This window comes from Mirounga leonina, unplaced genomic scaffold (assembly GCF_011800145.1).
Source record: "Mirounga leonina isolate KUSES-001 unplaced genomic scaffold, KU_Mleo_1.0 Mir_170, whole genome shotgun sequence".
Taxonomy (NCBI): Eukaryota; Metazoa; Chordata; class Mammalia; order Carnivora; family Phocidae; genus Mirounga; species Mirounga leonina.
In genome coordinates, this window is record NW_023270433.1 from 16925765 (window position 1) to 16948114 (window position 22350).

Consider the following 22350-nt stretch of genomic DNA (forward strand, 5'->3'; position numbering starts at 1 on the left):
CCCAAATGCCTTCCTTGGCAAGGGTGAGGATTTGGATGCCGAGAAGACCCTTGGTCTTACAATATGCTTCTCAGGCCAAAGCTCCATCTAGTTCCCTAGACCTGCAGGAGACCCTCATGGTAAGTGAGCCCCAGTGTGATGCGAGAAGAACACAGATGTTGCTGGGGTCATGTGGACCTAGGTGGATTCTAGGTTGTTTGTGCAACTTGGGACAAGTGTATGATCTCCCTGAGCTTCATTTTTCTCATTTATAAAATGGAGATCATGGTGCTGAATGCAGAAGGTTGTTTCAAGGACTAGGTGAAACAATGCAAATCAGGCACCTAGACTAGGGGCCTTGTTTCTCAAAGTTGCTCTTGTGGAATATATATTTTTTTCTTTTTTCTATGTTTGGATGTCTTCTGTGAGATCCCCCTGAAGAAGTCCCTCTGGCTGAGTCTTCTTTGCATCAAGGCTAAATGTCCCATGTCCTTTATCTAGTGTCCTCTTCTGACATAATCTCTAGTCCAATCCTGGTTACTCTTCTTAGAACATAGACTACTTGTCTATGTTCTGTTTCCAGCATCACATAGACCTGAGTTACATTACCAGCTCTGTAGCTTATGACGTGAGTGTCCTTAAGCAAAACTCTTGTTTTCCCTGAGTTCACTTTTCTGATCCACAAAATGGGAATCTGAGGATTGTTGTGAAGAGCAAACTGAATAATGGGTACAAAGGGTCCAGCAGAAGCTTAGCATGTAGCAGGTGCTCTGCATAATCTTTTCATACTGAAAAGATGAAACTACCACTATCATTCCAACCATATGGTCTTTCTTCCACTTCTGAGCCATCCTGAATTTATGCAGATAGTTTCCTGGATATAAAGGCCAGGCTGTATATTTACCAGTCTTACATTTGATGATGATGATGATGGTAAAGGCTACTATTCATTGAGCACCTACTATGCAACGTATGTTTTCCTATTTAATCTTTCTAATGATGCTGTGGAGTAGATGTCATTCACATTTTACCAATTAGGATAATGAGACTTGCCAAAGGTCAATCAAAAAATAACAGGGCTGGGATTTGAACCCAAATTTCTCTAACTCCAAAGTCCATGTTTTTCCCATTACCTTAGTCTACTATGTTTTAGACTTTGCAGCAGTCTGTTGAGGTTGTTTGGTGGGAATATTTGGGTATGTTTTATTTTGTTTGTATGTTTGACCAAAGTATCCTAGTTGGGCCCACCTGACATACAGTCATTTGTGTGACCTTATGGCCAGTGTCACATGGACAGAGAGTGTAGGATGCACTGTCTATTCCAGGAGAACCTGGTTAAGGTAGGTGATACTGGTTAACAGGAGACAACTATCCCAAGGGCTGAACTGAGAAACATTGCTGCAGGAACTGGGACCAATGGGATCTAGGTCTGGCTCTGCACATTAGGGCTCTGGACAGAGCTCTTCTCCTAGCCTCTTTCTAACCTTTAGCATAATGGATTGGACTCACTGATCTAAAGGCACTCCTCCAGCTCTCTTTTCTGGCTCCATGATTATTTACTGCATGTGGGAGTCAAGGAACAGAAAATGTGTTTGAGGCAAAAGGATATGGGGAACCTACTTTCCAACATCAAACCAGAGGGTTGCCCTGAGAAGGAGGACTGGAGACAAGACTATGGAATCTTAAGGACAGGAACATGTCTAGCTGGTTATAATTCTAGGAGTAGACTTTCATTTCACACTGACCTAGTCCTCATACGGAAGGTTAAGAGTGAAGGTAGATTTCATAGTACATTGTTAAGAGCTTTGGGATCTACATCTAGATTTGAATCCTGGCTTTGCTGCTCAGTAGCCTTCCCGCCTTGGGCTAGACTCAGTTTCCTTATTTGACAAATGAAGTGCTAACAAAAATTTATGATGGATCAAATAAAGTAATATCTAAAATATTTAGCACGTGTCATAAGCCACAAGTACTCCAAAAATAAAAGATTACCATTATCATCATCATCATCATCATCATCAAAATGGGTTTTCTTTTGAGCTAACAAGCTCCCAGTTTAGGTGATGTTCCAACACAGGTTGGATGACCATGGGATGGAGCATTGTAGGGAGCTCCCTGTATTGTGTAATCCATTAAGCTAAAGCCCTTTTAGTCCCCTGTAAATCTGAGATTCCATGACTCCTATTAGAACATGTGATACATGGGATAGGAGTTAAGAGGGGTATGGGGTTTCTGTGAGTTAGGGCAACTTCCAGGAGATGGGAATTCTCTGGCCTTAACAAGTAGGTCTGCCTTAGACATGTTGATAAAAGTAGGAAGGGTACCGCATGGCCATGAGGAATGCATGCAGCTTGTCACAAGGAAAGGTACAGGCAAATCGAAGTGCAGTGAAGGGTTTATGGACCATCAGACAAAGCATTGTTTCCATTATTTCTCAAGTGCTGTCTGAGAGTCAGGACAAAGATGGGAGGAGGAAGGACCACAGAAATTTAATGGAACCCCCTTTCTTTAAAAGCAGTGTGATATAATGGAAGAAACATTGAATTTGGAGGTCAATATATTGGTTTAGAGTCTCTCTCTGCCCTTGTTATGAGCCTTTGGGGAAGTGAATTAACTCTCTGAGTTTCCATTTCCTCCAGTATCAAAAATGGCAGCATTGCCTACTGGGTATTTATCCCAAAGATACAAAAGTAGGGATACGAAAGGGTGCGTGCACCCCGATGTTTATACCAGCGATGTCCACAATAGCCAAACTGTGGAAAGAGCCAAGATGTTCATCGACAGATGAATGGATAAAGAAGATGTGGTATATATATACAATGGAATATTATGCAGCCATCAGAAGGAATGAGATCTTGCCATTTGCAATGACGTGGATGGAACTGGAGGGTATTATTTGAGCGAAATAAGTCAAACAGAGAAAGACATGTATCATATGACCTCACTGATATGAGGAATTCTTAATCGCAGGAAACAAACTGAGGGTTGCTGGAGTGGGGGGTGGGGTGGGAGGGATGGGGTGACTGGGTGATAGACACTGGGGAGGGTATGTGCTATAGTGAGCGCTGTGAATTGTGCAAGACTGTTGAATCTCAGATTTGTACCTCTGAAACAAATAATGCAATATATGTTAAGAAAAAAAAAAAGAAGAAGAAGGTAGCGGGAGGGGAAGAATGAAGCGGGGGAAATCGGAGGGGTAGACGAACCATGAGAGACAATGGACTCTGAAAAACATACTGAGGGTTCTAGAGGGGAGGGGGCTGGGAGGATGGGATAGCCTGGTGATGGGTATTGAGGAGGGCACATTCTGCATGGAGCACTGGGTGTTATGCACAAACAATGAATCATGGAACACTACATCTAAAACTAATGATGTAATGTATGGGGATAATATAAGAATAAAAAAATTAAAAAAAAATGGCAGCATTGCCTAGGGTTTATGATGGGTATATAGAACATTCTGTAGGTAAGCGACAACACAGCTGACCTAGTAAATATTAAATATACAATAAACATTGTTCCTCTCCTCCTAATTTCACAAACCTTGGACCAATGTCTGGTGACATCTTCTTGGAGAACAGAACAGTGACATTTTGGCAAGCTCTGAGAAAAAACAGCTAAAAATGTCCCTTTCATGGAAATAGGAGACGATTGGTCTGATCTTACTTGGTAGCCATGGAAACGTGTGGCTGCTCTTTGCTCTGTCCCTTTGCACCCACTACTTGGTCCCCGGGTCTTCTCTGCCACTCCCTGTTCCATCAAAGGTGTGGGCTGAACATGGTGGTACTGCTCAATAGCCTATAGTCTAAGAGGGTGAACACAGGGGTCAAGCACCAGTGTCTTAAAAACATCTTAAAAACACAGCTGATGATCACCTGTGGCTCTGAAAATCAAGTGCCACCTTTCCTTCCTTCTTTCCCTTTTATTTATGAGCCTTTCTAGAACTTTACCTCTTAGAATTGTCACTGTGGTTTCTCCTGCACACTATAGTTTCATGTTTTGAGGACAGCATGTTTTTCCTTCCCCTAATGCACTCCATCAGGCTGCTAAATATTGGTTGAATAGTCTTTAACCTTTCAAGCTGGCCCCTTGTACCTGCTCTTTTCCTTCTTTGCATGTATTTTTCTGTGACTCTAAAATTCCATTTTCTGTAAACAATCTTTTTTCAATTGAGATGTAATTGACATACATCACTGTATACATTTAAGGTGTACAGTGCATATTGGTTTGACTTACACGTTTTGTGAAATGATTACTCTAATAAATATAGTCAGCATCTATCATCTCATATAAATGCAATGGAAAGAAAAAACAGAAAAAGAAAAAAAATGCTTTCATTGTGATGAGAACCCTTAGGATTTACTCTCTTAATAACTTTCATATATGCCATACAGCAGTGTTAGCTTTTTAGTCATCAAGTTGTACATTGCACCCCTAGTACTTATTTATCTTATAACTGCAAGTTTGTACATTTTGACTACCTTCCTCCTATCCCTCCACCTCCCCACCCTCTCCCTCTGCTAACCACAAAGCTGATCTCTTCTACAGGAGTCTGTTTTCATTTCTGTTCTTTTTTAGATTTCCCATATAAGTAAGATCATATAGCATTTGTCTTTCTTTGACTTATTTCACTTAGCATTATGTCCTCAAGGTCCATCCATGTTCTCACAAATGGCAGGATTTTTCTCATTTTTTATGGCTGAATAATATTTCATTGTATGTATGTATGTATATATGCATGTATGTATGCACACATACATCTGTTGACGGATAGTTAGGTTTCATGTCTTGACTATAGTCAGTAATGTTGCTGTGAACATAGGGGTGCAGATATCTTTTGAGGTTCCTGTAAAACTCCATTTTCTTTTAATGCTTGGGAACCAGAAGTATGTAGATAACACTGACCATGACATTTTCCTCTATCATTTCCCAGTAGTTAAATCTTGGTGTTCCCATTTTTAGCTAGAGGTAGTAATCTCTGCCTTGGGAGGCTGTTGAGAAGTTTATAGGCAAATGTAACTAGAATCTTTAACACAGTTCCTGGCATAGGGAAACCGTTAATTATCAGGAACTGCAGATACGATTAATAGCAACCTTTGTATACATTTTTAAAGTAGCTTATTATTTTTTCCTACTTTGTTTCATAGAATAATGGTTCTGTAATATATTAATACTTTTGGGAAGCATCAGGTTAAATTCTGCTGAAGAGAATTCAATGCAGGCCTTTTCAGAGATTTTAATACCAGATATATAAATATACATAATCTAGTACCTTAAGAGGTGAGTATAGAATGTACCATGTCCCAGAATTCTTTGAAAATGGAAATTCTGTTTTCAAGATGCATTTTGTTTGATGGGAAATACTGTTATGACTCTTCAGGACATTCAGATACATTCGTGTGGTCATTGGGTCCACAGATGGGGGCACAGATTCTCATCTTACCTTCATGCCTCACCATCAAGACCTAGGTATAGTGTCGTGAAAAGGGCACTAGGCTGTGGGCCAGGAGATGTGGCTCCCAGGCCCAGTTATTCCTCTGATGTCTAAATATGAGTACACCACGAAGACTTGGGCTCATTCGTATACTGGAGATAGTAGCGATGCTTATGACATAGAATTTTGGTGAAGAGTGAATGAGATATTTGGGGATAATTTGTAAACTAATAAGAAGTGAAAAAATGTGGCGCCATCTTTGTCACCAACACCATTGTTACATCTCCACTGTCATCATCTAAAAGTGACATTCATGCTTCCAGGCCCAACCTTCTGCAGCTGCCATAGAGAAATCCAAAGAGCCAGCTGTCTGGAGCCCCATTCCGCGTCTGCCACCAGTGACTTTATCTTCAATAGGGTGCCACAATCCAAGCTTTATCCATGGAGCAGAGCCAGCCAAAGGTGTTGCCTAGTGGCCTCACAGTAGTTCACTGAACTATTTGAGGCCAGGTAGTATTTTCTGGAGCTCAGAAAGGAAGAGAAAGAGCCATCTAGCTTGCCCCTCTCAACATCTGCTCTCCTTATAAAGTCCCCTCTTATGATGCGGAGAGGTTCCCTTGAAGACCTGTGGTCAACATCAGGTGGGATAGTGAGGCCACTGTGAATCCCATTATAGTCACCACCGGGCTCTAGGGCAAGTGAGGTCTGTAAGCAGCTTGACAGACTTTCGTTTTTAGATTCCCCATATAAGTAAGATCATATAGCATTTGTCTTTCTCCGACTTATTTCACTTAGCATTATGTCCTCAAGGTCCATCCATGTTCTCACAAATGGCAAGATTTTTCTCATTTTTTATGGTTGAATAATATTCATGGGCTGATTATTCTCTGCTCAGACCATATCTGGCATGTTGATAGAAAAGTTATGGAGGGTCATGGCTAAGAACTTGGACTCTGAAGTCAAATGGTTTTTCATTTCAGCCCTTATAAACTTTGAGCTGCACAGCCCTTGGTGAGTGGTGAGCTTAGTTTCCTCATGTGTAAAATATGAGTGATAATAGCATCTTACGAAGTTTCTGTGAAGACTAAGTGAGATACTACATGAAAAATGTTTAGTTATATTGTCTAGCACATAAATGTTTTCATAAATATTAGTGATGCTGATGCTCATGATGCTGATGCTGGTGATGGTGGTAATGTTGATATTCTCTGCTAGGAAAGTCATTGTAAAAAAAGAAAATCTATACAAAGTATAATAAAGAGACTCAAAATATGATTTTAGAGAAATGAAGTCAAGCTAGCAATCTTTGGTTTGGAGGAAAGAGGGCTCAAGACAACCTAACTGCTGCCTTTCACTAACTACATAGTTGCCCCCGAAAAGGAGGTATTAGGTGCATCTTATTTGACCTGGACAGCAGATGCTGGCTTGTAGAGTGAACATCCAGGGCTGTGAGTACAACTGTCTGAGAGGAGAATTGCTGCTTCATAGGTGTTGAGTTTGCTGTCTCTGGAGGTTTGTGTAGGCTGGATGAACCCTTGCAAAGACTTATAAAGGAAGGCCCTATGGAAGATTGGGAAAACTACAAATGATTTAAAGGATATGTGGATTTGAGAGTGCCAAGGTCAAAGAGCCAGAGAACACAAGAAACTTGTTCATGGCAAAGGTAGAGAGAAGGAGAGGAGGAGAAACTTGGCTCCGGGGAGGCAAAATGGGGGCCGAGGGGAGGAGAAGAATGCCCCCCTATTGACCCACCACACCGAAGTAGTATGTGCACAATCCAGCCATGAGGCAGGCTGAGGATAGGGGGACCACCTTCCATAGAGTTCTGACCAAGTCACGATGTTAAGTATTCTTTCCTCCTGCCTCCAACGTGACACTTGCACTTGTCAGACATTGTGTCCTAATTTTAGTTTCCAGAAATACACAAAGAAGCACAGAGGTGCTAGAGCTCAGGTGTGGTGGGGGTCCCTGAGGCACTCAGTGAGGTTCATGGGGACACCAGCAATGCGCAGTGGTCACCCTGATGTGCAGGGGGATTAGCAGCCTCTCAATGGCTTTTTGTATAATTTCTTCCTCGAGAGGTTTGGGGTGGGGGTGGGGGTGGGGGACCAATCATTGCCAAAGAGAGTGAATGAATACATTTGACTAAAAAAGAACTAGTAGCAATATTTCAGTTACTAACAACCTCTTGGTAGAAAGGAGAACAATATTTAAGCATTCATTCATTCATTCACTCACTCATTCACTCACTCATTAAATTGATGTTTTTTGAGCACCTAATATATTCAGACACACTTATAGACACTGGAAATAATAGGGCACAAAATATGAGGTCTGGCATATTAGACACACATTAAGTAACTACTTATTGAATGAGCTAATTCTCAGATAAGGTCACTGAGGCTTAGAGGAGTAAGGTGACTTGCTCATGGGGGCCAGCAGCTAAGTGTAAGAGCCAGAATTCCAGCTTGAGCCAAAGAGCCATATGTCCTGCTGATATCTGCAGGCAGTGGGGGTTCGAAGAAATGAGAAGGAAAGGTAAAGTATGTGTGCTGAGCATTACAATTATGACCTCCCGTTTCATCTAAATACTTCTCCACCAGTTACGGGTTATAATTGCCATTTCATAGATCAGAACACTGAGGTTCTAAGAGAATAGGTAACTTGCCACAGTTAGCTATTAAATGGAAGAGTCTAGATTTCAATCTCTATGTTTAAAACCCAAACCCAGGGGCGCCTGGGTGACTCAGGTGGTTAAGTAACTGCCTTCGGCTCAGGTCATGATCCCAGGGTCCTAAGATCGAGCCCCGCATCAGGCTCCCTGCTCGGCAGGGGGCCTGCTTCTCCCTCTGCTTCTCCCCCTGGTTGTGCTCTCTCTCTCTGTCAAATAAATAAATAAAATCTTAAAAATAAATAAATAAATAAATAAATAAATAAATAAAACCCAAACCCAGCCTCTTCCTCCTATTCTGAGTGGCTTTTCTACCTTTTGGGCTCCTCCACCCTAATTTCCTGGACTCCTAGAATCTTTGTCTCTCACCCCAACCCCATATGCCATTTGAAGGAAGAAATGACTTCACAGCTGGGGACCCGATCTCTTGTCCCCCAGAGATATCAGGAGGAAGGAATCAGTGGAGCTATGGCTGCTTTAAGTTTTCAGCACACAGTGGTCTGATGAGGTTAGATCTGTTTTCTTCATTGTAAAGTGTGATTGATTCAATTCCAAATTTAGCTTAAGTTTGATTTTCTTCTCCCAACCTGGCATCTCCAAACTGAGAATCAATCAAACCCCAAATTATAGGCAGTGTGTGGATCAACAGTGCCGAGTTATCTCCAGTCGAATTTCTCAAGCAATGCGTTTTATGCCATTCTCTGTTGCCATGAGAGGAGTTGAGGGGTAAGAGGGAGGGGAAATGAAAGGGAAATTAGATTATTAACTTTCTCCGGTTCCAGCAATCAATACGCCCTGGTGTAATTCTATTCCTACAGCACAGCTCTCTCTCTCTCTCTTGCAAGTGACAGGGAGGGAGCTAGGACCCGGGATGTGATACAGGCATAACTGTGACCCTAGCCATCTGACGATGCTCATATTGTGGTCTGGAGCTATCATTTATTGATCTGAGATATCATTTGTTGATTTTTTTTTTTTTTTGGCCAATTGCATGTATTATCTTTTGTCCTCCAATCAGCTCTGAAAGAAGAGCACTCTTGCCATTTTTCAGGTGGGAATATTTTGTCTTATTAGGGTTAGATCAACTGGCAAGCATCCCATGGAGATGTTGTGGTTAAGCCAGAACTTGAACACAGCCTTGTCCAGCTTCAGAGGCCATGCTCCTTCTGCAACTACACGATGCCATTGTGGGACTTTGTTCTGGAATGAGGTGGAAGGTAATATGATATGGGGGAGAGGATGGAAAGAACTGGTTCTAATCTCTCCTCTGCCTCATACAAGTTGGGTGACCTTAGTCATTTGGTTGTTTTTTCCCTCTGTTCCTATGTAAAATGGGGATAGTAGTAACAGTTCCTTAAGAATTAAATGAGGTAATTCTCCACTAAAATGTAAGCTTCAAGGACATTGGTTTTGTTCACTGTCATTTCCTCTTTTCCTAGAACAGTATGGAGAAAAAGGTGATGTTCAGTCAAAATTGGTTGAATGGATAGATGGATAGATGTGAGTGCTAGGCGTAGTCCCTGGATCATAGTAAGCATTCTGCAAATGGAGGTTCTCTTCCCTATCTCTGCGTCCTACAATGCAATACAGAGCCTGGATGAGAAGGAGGTAGGTTTTTGGAGAGAGATATTTTCTCCCTTGCTGCTGTCTACAGCTTCTACTCAGAGCTAAATGCTGATGATCAGTTCCCTGGGCCAGGAACTCTTAAGTCACCTCTGTTTGAGTTCCACTGTGAAGTTTCTGCCAGATCTAGTTGCCATGGAAACTCCCCAAGCCCCATGGGCGGCTCCACAGGCATCTGGCCTAAGTGCAGACTTGACCTGCATGCTTTCTTCTTCCTGGACTTCAGAGACAACCATGGTGACTCAGGCATTCACTGAGTAAATGGCTACCCCAGGACACTGTTCATTCACATTCTCCCTTCCATTTCTTCCCTCTTCTTCTGACTCTCCCTTACTATCCACTCTTTTTGTCTTCAGTTCCTTAAAGAATAATTCAATTCCTAATACATTCTGATAATCTGTTGGACAAAGAAGTAAATGAGTCCTGGCTTCTGCCATCGATGATTAGATAAATACTGATACTTGGCTTGGAAATGGTCATTTATTTACCAAGGGCCTGCCATGTGCCAAAAACTGTGCTAGGCATTTGACATTTGCTGTCTCATTTAGCTCTTACCATGCTCTTAAAGGATGCGTTGTCTTATTCCTATTTTCCAGATGAGAAAACTGAGAGGCAATACACTAACGTGACGTCACTCCCTACCCCACTGACTCTTAATAGACTGTCGGTGACTGTGAAGGTTTAAATGACATAGGACAGGGCGCCTGGGTGGCTCAGTTGGTTAAGCGACTGCCTTCGGCTCAGGTCATGATCCTGGAGTCCTGGGATCGAGTCCCGCATCGGGTTCCCTGCTTGGCGGGGAGTCTGCTTCTCCCTCTGACTTTCCTCCTTCTCATGCTGTCTCTCATTCTCTCTCTCTCAAATAAATAAATAAAATCTTTAAAAAAAAAAATAAATGACATAGGACATAGGACAGCTAGGTCAGCGTGAGTCCAGGGAGATAGTGTGAGCAATCCCACACCTGCCCCTCATGCCTCTTCTCCCAACCAGAAACCAACCCTGTGGAGCCTACATGGCGTTTCTTGTAGCTGGTTAGTGAAAGGAATGTCTTGGTCACATTCCACTTCTGCTGCTGTATGGGCCAAGTCTGAGAGATGCCTTCCCGGAACCCCAAAGGGTGCAAGTGTCCATTCAGGGCACCCGCCTCCCCAATGCCGGGAGCCTCTACCTTCCACATCTCACTCTCTGGGTCAGCTTCCCAAGAATGTGTTCATGCTGGACTCATCCTTACATGTTCATCCCCTTAGAACAGACTCCTTAGAATCTCGAGTGGAAATTCAGCTCTGCTGCTGACTTCTTTGTGGGGGTTTTGTTAAGTATCTAGGTGTGGGGTAATATGTTGACTTTTTAAGGAAAGACTTATACAAAGCAACAACTCCTAGTCCATACCCTTTCTAGGAGAAAACTTCGATGTTAGCTTGCATATGTTATTTAGTTACTAAACTGTTTATATTTCAGAGTTTGAAACAGCTTTTTGTGGTTCCCAGAGGAGAAAGGAAATGTGTTCCCCATTTTTTGGTGGTCATTTTAGGCTTGGGGATTTCCAATCCACCTGACACCCGGACCAACTTTTTAAATTTTATTTGCTATTCCATTTAACAAATATTCAACAAATACAGCAACCACAAAGAGATGTATAGTCTCTACCATAAGCTATGCCTTGTCCTAGGACTAGCAGTAAAGATCAGGATGCTATTCTTAAATTAAGGAATTTCTAGGTTCCAGGCAGTGAGCTTAGTTAGAAATGTAAAGATGGTGAAGATGGGATCCCTTCCTTCAAGAAGCTCACTGTTTGGGGATGCCTGGATAGCTCGGGTCATGATCCCAGGGTCCTGGAGTCGAGTCCCACATCAGGCTCCCTGCTTAGCAGGGAGCCTGTTTCTCCCTCTGCCTGCTCTGCCTGCCACTCCCCCTGCTTGTGCTCTCTCTCTCTGACAAATAAATAAATAAAATCTTAAAAAGTTCGCTATTTATTAAGAAAAAGAAATATCCATACAAAAAATCCAAAGTCAGCTGTCCATATAGGGTTCTTGCTCCATTGAGATCCACCAGCCTGGCAATGTTGCTTGTTTATGTTTGGCATGCTTTTTGACCGGTCAGCACCTGTGTCTGCTTACTGATATGTTACTCTCATCCCTGGAAGTTTGGATGCATTTATTGAGATTCTACCATGTCCCAGACACTGTGCTAGGCATTGGGATACCATGGTAAGCAAAGGACATGGTGCCTGCCCTCAAGGAGTTTGCCATCTAGTTACTAGAATCTACTGTTTGAATAGGATATTTTGAGAGACACAACAAATGTGGGCTGTTTGTTTGCTTAGAGAGAGAGGAATCTACATTTGTGGTTAATCTCAATGAGTGATGAGGGACAAGGAAACAAGTGGATTTCTATGCAAAAGAAATAATGCCAATGATAACGTTAGCATGATGAAGTGTTGACTGGGGTGGCCCTGCGGTTAGACAGCTCTGCCTGCCCCTGGGGCAGGGAGGGGAGACCACCAGGAGGCATGAGTGCAGAGACCCACCATGAAAGACCTCGGATGCCAGGCTGATGAGCGTGGATGGCATCCTGTGCCCAGATGCTATAAAACAGCTAGAGGGGTTCCAGCAGGGAATGGGATGGGAAGCTGTGCCCATACCTCGTTCATTTGACAAGCAAACAGACAATAGAAGAGATGAGGGGAGAGAGGTGAAAATGCTAAGGACACAGAAGAAACAGGACTGTCTGGCTGTGCAGATGCTATAAAGGAAGAAAACAGAAGAGTGAAGGACATCTAGGTGAATGGTGGTGTTTTCAGTAAGTTGGGGAGCCCAGGAGGAGGAGGTGGAGGGGGCAGCACAGGTTTAAAGAGAAGATAACGTGTCCAGTTTCAAACATGTTTATGCCACGTCCTTGGGACTTCCATAGGGAGATGTCTGGCAGGTTTGGGCATAAAGATTTGCCCAAAAAAAGAGCCTCATGGGTGATAGAAATTTGGGAGCCATTGCTCTAAAAATAGTAATCAAAACCTTGAAAGTTGATGTGAATAACAAGGGCTAAAGAATGAGACCCAGTGGGGGCTTAGGACACAGTCCGCAGGATTTCTTTGCTGGCCCAGTGCTCTGCTGGCCACACACATCCAATCTACTCATTCTACTGCATCCATTAAATTGTCTTTAATTTTCCCATGCAAAACTCCCCTCCCCATCCTGTGCCCTCTCTATCAGTTCTTAAGACAACTTGCCTTGGATTCTAACTAGCTGTGGATAAACCTGCCTTTGCCCCCTAGCCTGCAAGCTTCTGAAGATCCGAAACTATTCTGTTCCTGCTCTATGTGTGTCTACATAGTAGGTGCTCAGTAAAAGCCTGTGAAATTAATTTGAACTGATAAGCTTCCACCATTCTGTGAAACCAAGTTAGATGACAGATGTTGTGTATACACTATGCCATGTAATCATCACAACAACCTGTAAGCTGTTTCTTACTATTCTCATCATACATGTACGAAAACTGAGGTTCACAGAACGAAACAGGTCACACAACCAATGAGGGCTAAAGCTCAAAGTTGAACCCACGGTGGTCAAACTCCAAAGCCCATGCTCATTCCTCTAGGCTCAATGAATTCAACACTTCTCACTTCTTCCTACTTGCTTCTAAAGCCAGTAGAGAGTTTAATGTCATCTAAATAATTACCAAGAATGACCAGGAGGGAGAATTTCCACAGTTTTCATGAAGCTTGTTTCTTTCATCTATATGAAGGGTGTAATAAGCCTTCATATAGGCTTATTGAGACCCATATAGGCTTGTTGAGACCCAACAAGGGCTGCTGAGATGTCATGGCAAGCACAGAAGTTGGAAAATACGGTTTCTTTTCCCAGCTTCCCATTTGGAAAAGAGCAGGATTCCCAAATTCCATGCTATCCCTATTTTCTCACCTCATGGACTTAATGTATCTTTGTGTGTATTTTTGTTATTAGGTTTGCTAAAAAGCCCAGTGAACAAGACAGCCTTGACGCTGATTGCTGTGAGCTCCTGCATCCTGGCCATGGTGTGTGGCAGTCAGATGTCCTGTCCACTCACCGTGAAGGTGACTCTGCATGTGCCTGAGCACTTCATTGCAGACGGTAAGAAGCAAGCATAAAAGATGCCCCATACCTGCTCATCACCTTACACCCCCATCTGGTCAAATGTCCTCCATGCATTGCCCAACTTCACAATTAGATTACAAAAAAAAAAAGGAAAAAGAAAAAGAAAGAAAGAAAAAAAGGGAGCATCCAAATTCAAAGGCCTTGAAAAGACCCTTATGATTTGGAATCCTGGATTATTTGAATGGAACTACAGACTGCTTTTTGCCATGGGCAAGGATAAGATTTGTTAAATGAAGGAAGAATTCAAATGTGAGTGCAGTAAGATTGAGCTACTTCAGACAACCTGCTGTTTCTATTATGCTTCTGAATCCTATTCCTAATTAAAAATATCCCCCCAAAATACTATTTGCTAATTAAAAAATATGACAGACAAGATCATATGAGCTTTGTTGGAATTTCCTGAATATCCTGGAGAATACTCACATCTCATTCCCTGTAAATGTACTATAAGTACATGTAAGTGTGCTATATCCTACTCTTCACCCAATTAATTTGAATTAATGAGACACTGTAGTCACTATAATCACTTGCAAAGCATGGCCCAAGAAACTGATTAAGGTGCTTGAGATCTATTGTTAAAGTGTGCCCTCCAGAAAGTTGTTCCACTTTACATACTCCAGCAGGATGTGATGCCACCTATTTCCTCAAATGCTTGTCCAAGTGCTTGGCATTCCTATTTTTACGTGTATGAAGGTTATCAGAAATACAATGAAGAAGACATATTAAGTATGCAGCTTAATGAATTTTTATGTAAGCATCCACCCAGATTAAACCATACAGCATTCCCAGCACCTTTCAGCTTCCTTATGCTCCCTCCCCGTTAATGCCATCCCAGAGGTTACCACTCATCGGACTTCTGGCACCATATTAGTACCATTATTTGTTTAAAACTTTTTCCAACTGGATATATATTGAATGTTTTTTGAGATCCCTGCTCAATATTTGTCAACTCACCTCAATGTAACTCATTTTTATCTTTATTTTTAATTTTTTATTATGTTATGTTAGTCACCATACAGTACATCATTAGTTTTTGATGTAGTGTTCCATGATTCATTGTTTGCATATAACAACCAGTGCTCCATGCAATACGTGCCCTCCTTAATACCCATCACCAGGCTAACCCATCCCCCCACCCTTCTCCCCTCTGAAACCCTCAGTTTGTTTCCTGGAGTCCATAGTCTCTCATGGTTCGTCTCCCCCTCCGATTTCTCCCCTTTCATTTTTCCCTTCCTTCTCCTAATGTCCTCCATGTTATTCCTTATGTTCCACAAATAAGTGAAACCATATGATAATTATCTTTCTCTGCCTGACATATTTTACTCAGCATAATCTCCTCCAGTTCCATCCATGTTGATGCAAATGTTGGGTATTCATCCTTTCTGATGGCTGAGTAATATTCCATTGTATATATGGACCACATCTTCTTTATCCATTGTCTGTTGAAGGGCATCTCGGCTCCTTCCACAGTTTGGTTATTGCAGGCATTGCTGCTATGAACATTGGGGTGCATGTGGCCCTTCTTTTCGCTACATCTGTGTCTTTGGGGTAAATACCCAGTAGTGCAATTGCTGCTATATTTTAAATTTTTTGAGGAACCTCCACACTGTTTTCCAAAGTGGCTGTACCAACTTGCATTCCCACCAACAGTGTCAGAGGATTCCCCTTTCTCCACAACCTCTCCAAGATTTGTTGTTTCTTGCCTTGTCAATTTTTTTTTTTAAAGATTTTTTTATTTATTTGACAGAGAGATAGAGAGAGAGCACAAGCAGGCAGAGCTGCAGGCAGAGGGAGAGGGAGAAGCAGGCTCCTCGCTGAGCTGGGAGCCCAATAAGGGGCTTGATCCCAGGACCCTGGGATCATGACCTGAGCCGAAGGTAGCCGCTTAACCGACTGAGCCACCCAGGCACCCCTTGCCTTGTCAATTTTTGCCATTCCAACTGGTGTAAGGTGGTATCTCTATGTGGTTTTGATTTGAATCTTTAATTTTTAAGTTCATGTTCAGAACTTGGCACCAGTCCCTTCAGTATGTTTTATCCAAAGTGGAACTTTTACCTCCTTTCTCTGAAACACTCAGACTTCTATTAATGCCTCCTGTGAGTGCTCCCATTTCACCATGTGATCTAGCCTCTACTTGTGTTTCACCTGAACTGCAAATAAGTTCAGTATTTCTCATTCTGTATACATGCAGTGGATTTTCTCACCTAAGCACAATATTTTGGTTCATTCCTATCAAATCGTATGTGCACATATAACAGGCAAAACTGTGAGTGTGAGAAACCAGAGGGATAGTAGTGGGAGGCAGAAGGAACCAAATTTACAGAAGTATCTAAGTCATATAGGCTGATGAAGACTGGGATTGGAAGAATTGCCAGAACTTGGGTGTGGTTGGCATATGGAGATGAAAGACTAAGAGTGATGAACAATGAGTTTGGAAAAACCAAAGGGACAAATTTTGGCCATATTGAAGGCATGTGACCTTATTTTAGCTTTACCAGTCCCTACTCTTTAACTGTGGAATGATAGGCCTTAGCAACGTTTAAATTTTGAATATTTTCATGCATGTAGAAATAGAGCTCCTGAGAGTCTTAAGTAACCTGTTCAGAGTCATGGCAAATAATTTAATGGCTAACAGTAGAGGCTATAGAATAATACAAATATGAATTCAAATAGTTATGTTAACTGCCATTTCTATAGTTAAGTGAAAGACTTATCCCTCTGAGCCTCAGTCTCTGCATCTATAAAGTGGGTATCATAATAATACTTATCTCATTGGATTATTATGAAGCCTACAATTCAACATTTATCAGATTTTTAGATAACATGTAGTTGGGAAATTGCAAAATCAAGGGATCACCCAAGAAAACTCCCAAATTGGTGATGGCTTGGAAAGATAGACAAAAATGTGGTGAATTAAAAGGTGTCCTTTCTCGGTGGTCCTTATTCTGTCCTATATCATAAATTTAAAACTTTAAAACTTCCTGTAGAGTTGTCTGTTTCTGCCTCTAGACTAGAAACTCTGTGAGGGCAGGAGTTGTGTCTTCTGGGAGAGATATCGTATCCATGATGACAAGCACACTTCCTGGTCCATGGTGGATGCTCAGTAAATATGTGTTGAATGAATTAAACTTGAATTAAAGTAGACCTATGAATGATTCTATGGGATTCTTCTATAAGATCGCTATGAAGAAAGGGGAGACTGAATCATGGAAAACTAAGGCAGAGAGCATATAGATCAAGGATAATTGAAAATGACCATGGAGTGTATAAGTACTAGAGAGTGCAAACATGACAGGCAATACTAGGGGACCTAGTCCAAAGGGTCTCAGTCTCAAGGTTTAATGGAACCCCTTTCCCCTACATACTGCATTGTTTTGGTTAGGAATATGTCCTTTGAAATAAGTATGTTTAGGTTCAAATCTCAGTTTCCTTATTTAATTGCTATGAAATATAGGAGAGTCAGTTAAGCTCCCTGAGTCTCAATTTTTCTCATCTGTAAAATGAAGATTATTTTGAAAAGATTGAATGGCATCATGTGTATAAAATACCAGTAAAATATCTAAAAAATTGTGATTGCTCAATAAATCGCAGTAGTTATTACTCGTATTCCTAAAATTATCCATAAAGGAAGAGACATCAGAAGCTGGTACATGGCAGGACAAGAAGGCATAAGAAACTAAATAAATGAGATTCTTCTAGTAGATTCTAATAGAATCTAACAGATTCTACTATGATTCTTCTGGGGATCAGCAGGAATCCTGAGAGCAATGAATACTTAAAGTCAGGTAGATGGCTGTCTAATAGTTCTCCGCAAGCAGACCTTCCCAGCATGATCCCAGTGCCTCCTGTGGGTGGATAATCTTTGTGTATTGTACATTCCATTCCCCCAGCAGCTCTCCAACGTGATCTTTATTATACCCATTTGACAGATAAGAAAGCTAGGACTTGAAAAAGGGTGGAATCCAGTTTATATGGGGGTGGAACAGAGCCTAACAAAGAACGATTTATATGAATTGGACTAGTGGGATTTGTAGCTCTGATTTCTGGAGATCCAAGGATGTTATGCAGGAAGGCAAGAGGAGAAGTGACGCTGATGTCTATTTTCCTGAGCCCTTATTATCAGTTGGCATTAATATTTGTAAATTCATTGATATATAGCATAAATACAGTAAAGAAAACAGAATGAAAGTGTACAATTCAATGATTATATAATCACTAAATATATATATATATATCTATTTCCCCATATCATAATACAGGCCCCCATCTAAGGCCACTGGCTGAGTTATAAACAATATCATAATAAGGACTATCAGGATGAAAGCAGCCCCCATAAAATGGGAAGGACTCCATTGAGACAAAGCCACCCAAGGACCTTGGCCAAGACAGCGCTCATTTTTCTCATCTTCCCCAGAAACCGTAAGCTACTGATCTGCCAGTCCTTAGAGAGCGCTCATACAACACTGTGTATTGAGCTGTCCATGGTGCTGAAACATGAGGAGGGGAGTTGAGTACTGAGGCTGGTCTTCAGGAAAAAAAATGAATCCTGCACTCGTGTTATACTTGATGCTTACTGTCCATTATAGGTAAAGGTCAGCACAATGTAGCACTTGTCCAGACAACAGTTGGCATGAGCAATAAATCCTAACAGCCCGCATCCAAACCCTTGGCAAATATCACCCCTTCTTTGTCTGGGTCTTCTCAAGGCCAGTAGAAGCTTTTTGCCCTGCTAAGTACACAGTGAAGACATGGACTAGGTCTGTGTCCAAAATTACTGAATTTAGCTGTTTTTTCAGCTGTGGTCTGTAAGTCATCCGCATTTGGGTGATTTGGGCTGATGAGCCTTAGAACTAGTGAATCACATTCTCTAGGGGTGGAGCCCAAGTATTAATATTCTTAATGAGAACTCTGTGATCAATTAACAGAAGTTGGAGAGCTGCTTAATACATTAATATCTCTGTAAATGTTACTTTTTTCCATTCAACAGATGTAATAACTCCTTGAGACCCCTTGGGTTCCTCTAAGGGGCTTTAGTTTCTGCCATCTTTGATTTTATCAATGTCATATTAATAGAGCTGCCTCATGCTTTAGCTCCAATGGTTGTCCATAATACCAAATACAATATTAATGGCCCTTTATGAGTTTTATAACAAACCAGCCCTGGTTACATGGGTTTGGGTTTCATCCAAATTGTCATGTAGGTGGCATTATGGATGAGTGGCTATTGGTTAATTTTAAAAGCTTATCTTATTTGAGATGTTGGTTTGTGCAATCCTTGAGGCTTCCAGTATAAGTCAGGATGTATTTACCCAATATTGTGGCCCTACAGTAAGGCAGTAGAAGATACAGCTTTTTTTTTTTTTCCGAGAGAGAATCTCACAACCCTGAGATCATGACCTGAGCCAAAATCAAGAGTCAGATACTTAACCATCTGAGCCACCCAGGTGCCTCAGAAGAGACAACTTTTAAAGGAATAAGTTGTTTAGATTAAGTGAGTGAGATGGCTCCAATCTAGTATAGACAAATAACACTACACCTAGAATTCTCTGTTATATTCTGTTCTGTTCCGGGAGTCATGCTTTGAGAGGGTGAGTAATATATTGGAAGTTGTCCAAAGGAGAGGCTTTATAGTTGAGACTGCAAAAACATTGTGGATACCTAATGACCTCTTAAGGAAAGGGTAGAGGAGAATCATTCTATAAGAAGAGTTGAAGGAAACCAAACAAAAAGTGAACCTAATATTATTAAGTCTGTTATAAATATGGCAGTGTTCATATACTTTCATGGAATTATTTACTCATTTAAGTCTTATAACAGAACTGTGAGGCAGCATTTAGCATCCCCATTTTGCATACATGGGAGGTAGGTCTCAGAGATGTTAAGTGATTTGGCCAGATTGACACAGAAGTGAAGCAAGGTATGAGAGCCCAAGTCTACCTGAACCCCTGGTCCAAGATCCTTCCATGCTCCACTCTTTGACAAATATGACCATAGTCATTATTATTTATCTTGAAAAGTGGGACAGGCTTGGAAGTCCCCAGGAAGCAAAATTAGAGTTAGCTGGGTGATGAGGATGGTCAGAGATGAGATAAAATTGATCCTTAGTCTGAAAATGTCTTCACTTTCTGAGCTTCAACCTCATTATCTATAAAGTGGGAATAATAGCAATATCTCATAGAGTTATTGTGATGAATAAATGAAATAATGCTCATAAAGCTTTTAGCTCTGTTCTGGAGACCTGGTAATGGCTCAATGAATCGTATAAATGTTAGTAGTTGTGATCATTTTTGTTTAATATTGGAAGGGGGTCATTGCAAGGTAAGGAGTTCCCCATCATAGGAAATTTCCTGAGAAGAGATGACCACATTTCTGTGAAGCCATAGAAGAAAAAGTCAAGTTGACTTGGGTACATGATATTTTGATTCAGAGCCATTTTATCAGAATATAAATTTTAAAAACACTTAATTTTTTAGGACATTCACAGTGTGTTTGTTTATTCTTTACTACCTCATCCCTGGATGTCACCCATTCTTTGCCTAGGCTCAGAAATGGAATAAAACTCAGAAATGAGTGAAGGCTAGGGGCATCTCTTGAATATGGTACTTGGCTAAATATATACATACATACATGCATGCACAGACACACAGTGGTTTATGTTATTATATGTTCATTGCATCAAAATATTCATGCCAAAATATTTATTTGTTAAGATCGAGTTGTTAGCATTGTCTTTTGGGCTAGACTAGGTGATATGCAAATCCTCTTTGTTTTCTATGACTGAGGAATTTGGGGTCTGAGGGTTCCTTACCAGCTTATGAAATCCTGAAGTGAAAATATCCATCATTAGGTTGGCCTAGCTTATTAATAAGCCATATGGGTAGCTGCTTTTGGACACAAAAATTGTATAGTGAGTGAGTCACAGTCTATACTTGCTTTCACCCCTACTTCATGTCTTTCAACCCAAGAAAGTGAGCTAATATGTAGCTTTATGCCTTTAATGAAGAATTAGGTTATAATTGGCTTCAGAGCTAGTTTGCAGTGATTTGAATACATGGAAGGAGTATTTTCAACTCTTAGAAGGAAAAATTACACCACACTGAAGGTGGCTGCTTAGTCACAAACTGCAAAGACACTTGTCTAAAGAGTGTAGTTCCTTGGACCCTCTGTTCTCTGGCATGATCTGGGGTTTTGTTTTAAAATGTTCAGTGCTGATTGTAGACCTTGGAGCACCATAGAATGTATTCAGGTATAAAAGTTCTCTACAGCAGGGTCTCTGCCTTGTTTGTCCTTCACTGCTTTGCACACATTCCATGCTTTTATGGCAGATAGGCTACCTTGCCTTGTCTCTTCCTCCCTCTGTGTGTTTGCTTAAATGTTGCTCTCCACCAGGAGTACCCTTCCTAATTTCCATATACTGCAACCCTCCCATCTCTAAGGCCTAACTTAATTTTCTCCTTCCTCCAGAAAACCTTCTTTAGCAAAACTCCCAAAACTTCTTCAAAGAAAGCTCCAGTCGGAAATAATCTCTCCTTCCTTGAAAACTACATAGAACTGTATTTGTGCCTTTTTAATAACCCTGCAGTCTACCTTTCATCACTGTTATTGTTATGAATGTGTTGTTGAAACAACTGCCATGGTCCTAAGAACTGGCCTCCTGTGTTAAATCTGGCTCCCCTCCAGTCTGTTCTCAACTGGAGTGGTATTTTAAAATGAACAAGCTCAACATATTGCATCTTCCCATAAAACCTGTTTAGGTACCTCTTATTATAATTGTTGTCAAGACTGAACTTCGTAACATGGCTTTTAAGTCCCTGCAAGATCAGGTCCCTGCCTACCTCTCTATCCAGCTTCAACTTACTCCACTGTCTCTACATGGGTTCCTTAGATAAGCTTGGCTGCCTCCTGCCTCAGGGCCTTTACACAAGTTGTTTCCACTGCTTGAAAAAATTTTTCCTCACTTCCTTAGTTTCTCCCGGACAAATTTATTTACCCTAAAGTAATTGACCTCCCCTTTTCACATCCCAGCCTCTATTAGGTCCCTTACTAATAATCATTCTACACAAGCCCTGCTCTATCTATTCCTTGATTTCACTTATTTCAGTTGGTAATTATATATTATCTAGTTAGTGTTGGGCTCTCCCACTAAGTTGTAAGCTCCATAAGGCTAGAGATACTATTTGTTTTGCTCCTTATATTCAGCACCTAGGACAGTGTCCAAAACAGAGTTTGTGTTACCAAAAAGCATTCATTGAATGAAAAAAGAGAAAAGAGAAAAGAAAGAAAGAAAGAAATGAAATGAAAAAAAAATGCAGTGATTTTCATAGCTAGCCTTAAATTTCCTCAAGGTCAAGGGCCACGGCTTATTTGTGTCCTAACCTATTGTGAAACCTAACAGAGGCTTCAGTCGACATAGAATAAATTGTGTCTGTGAAATGAATGAAGGGAGGGCAGGGAGGCAGGTGGATCCAGATGCCCTCAGAAGATATAGCCTGGGGAATGATGGTACCCAACAT

The 22350-nt window shown here is 41.2% G+C and overlaps 1 protein-coding gene across 3 annotated transcripts in view; it reads left to right on the forward strand.

Annotated features, from left to right (window-relative positions):
• Positions 1–22350, forward strand: part of ASTN2 (astrotactin 2) — an 868677-nt gene that overhangs the window by 341664 nt on the left and 504663 nt on the right. For all 3 annotated transcript variants that reach the window (XM_035015962.1, XM_035015963.1, XM_035015965.1), the window contains one exon: positions 13667–13813. In XM_035015962.1, the coding sequence (XP_034871853.1) occupies positions 13667–13813 (147 nt within the window). The remainder of the gene's footprint in view (positions 1–13666; positions 13814–22350) is intronic.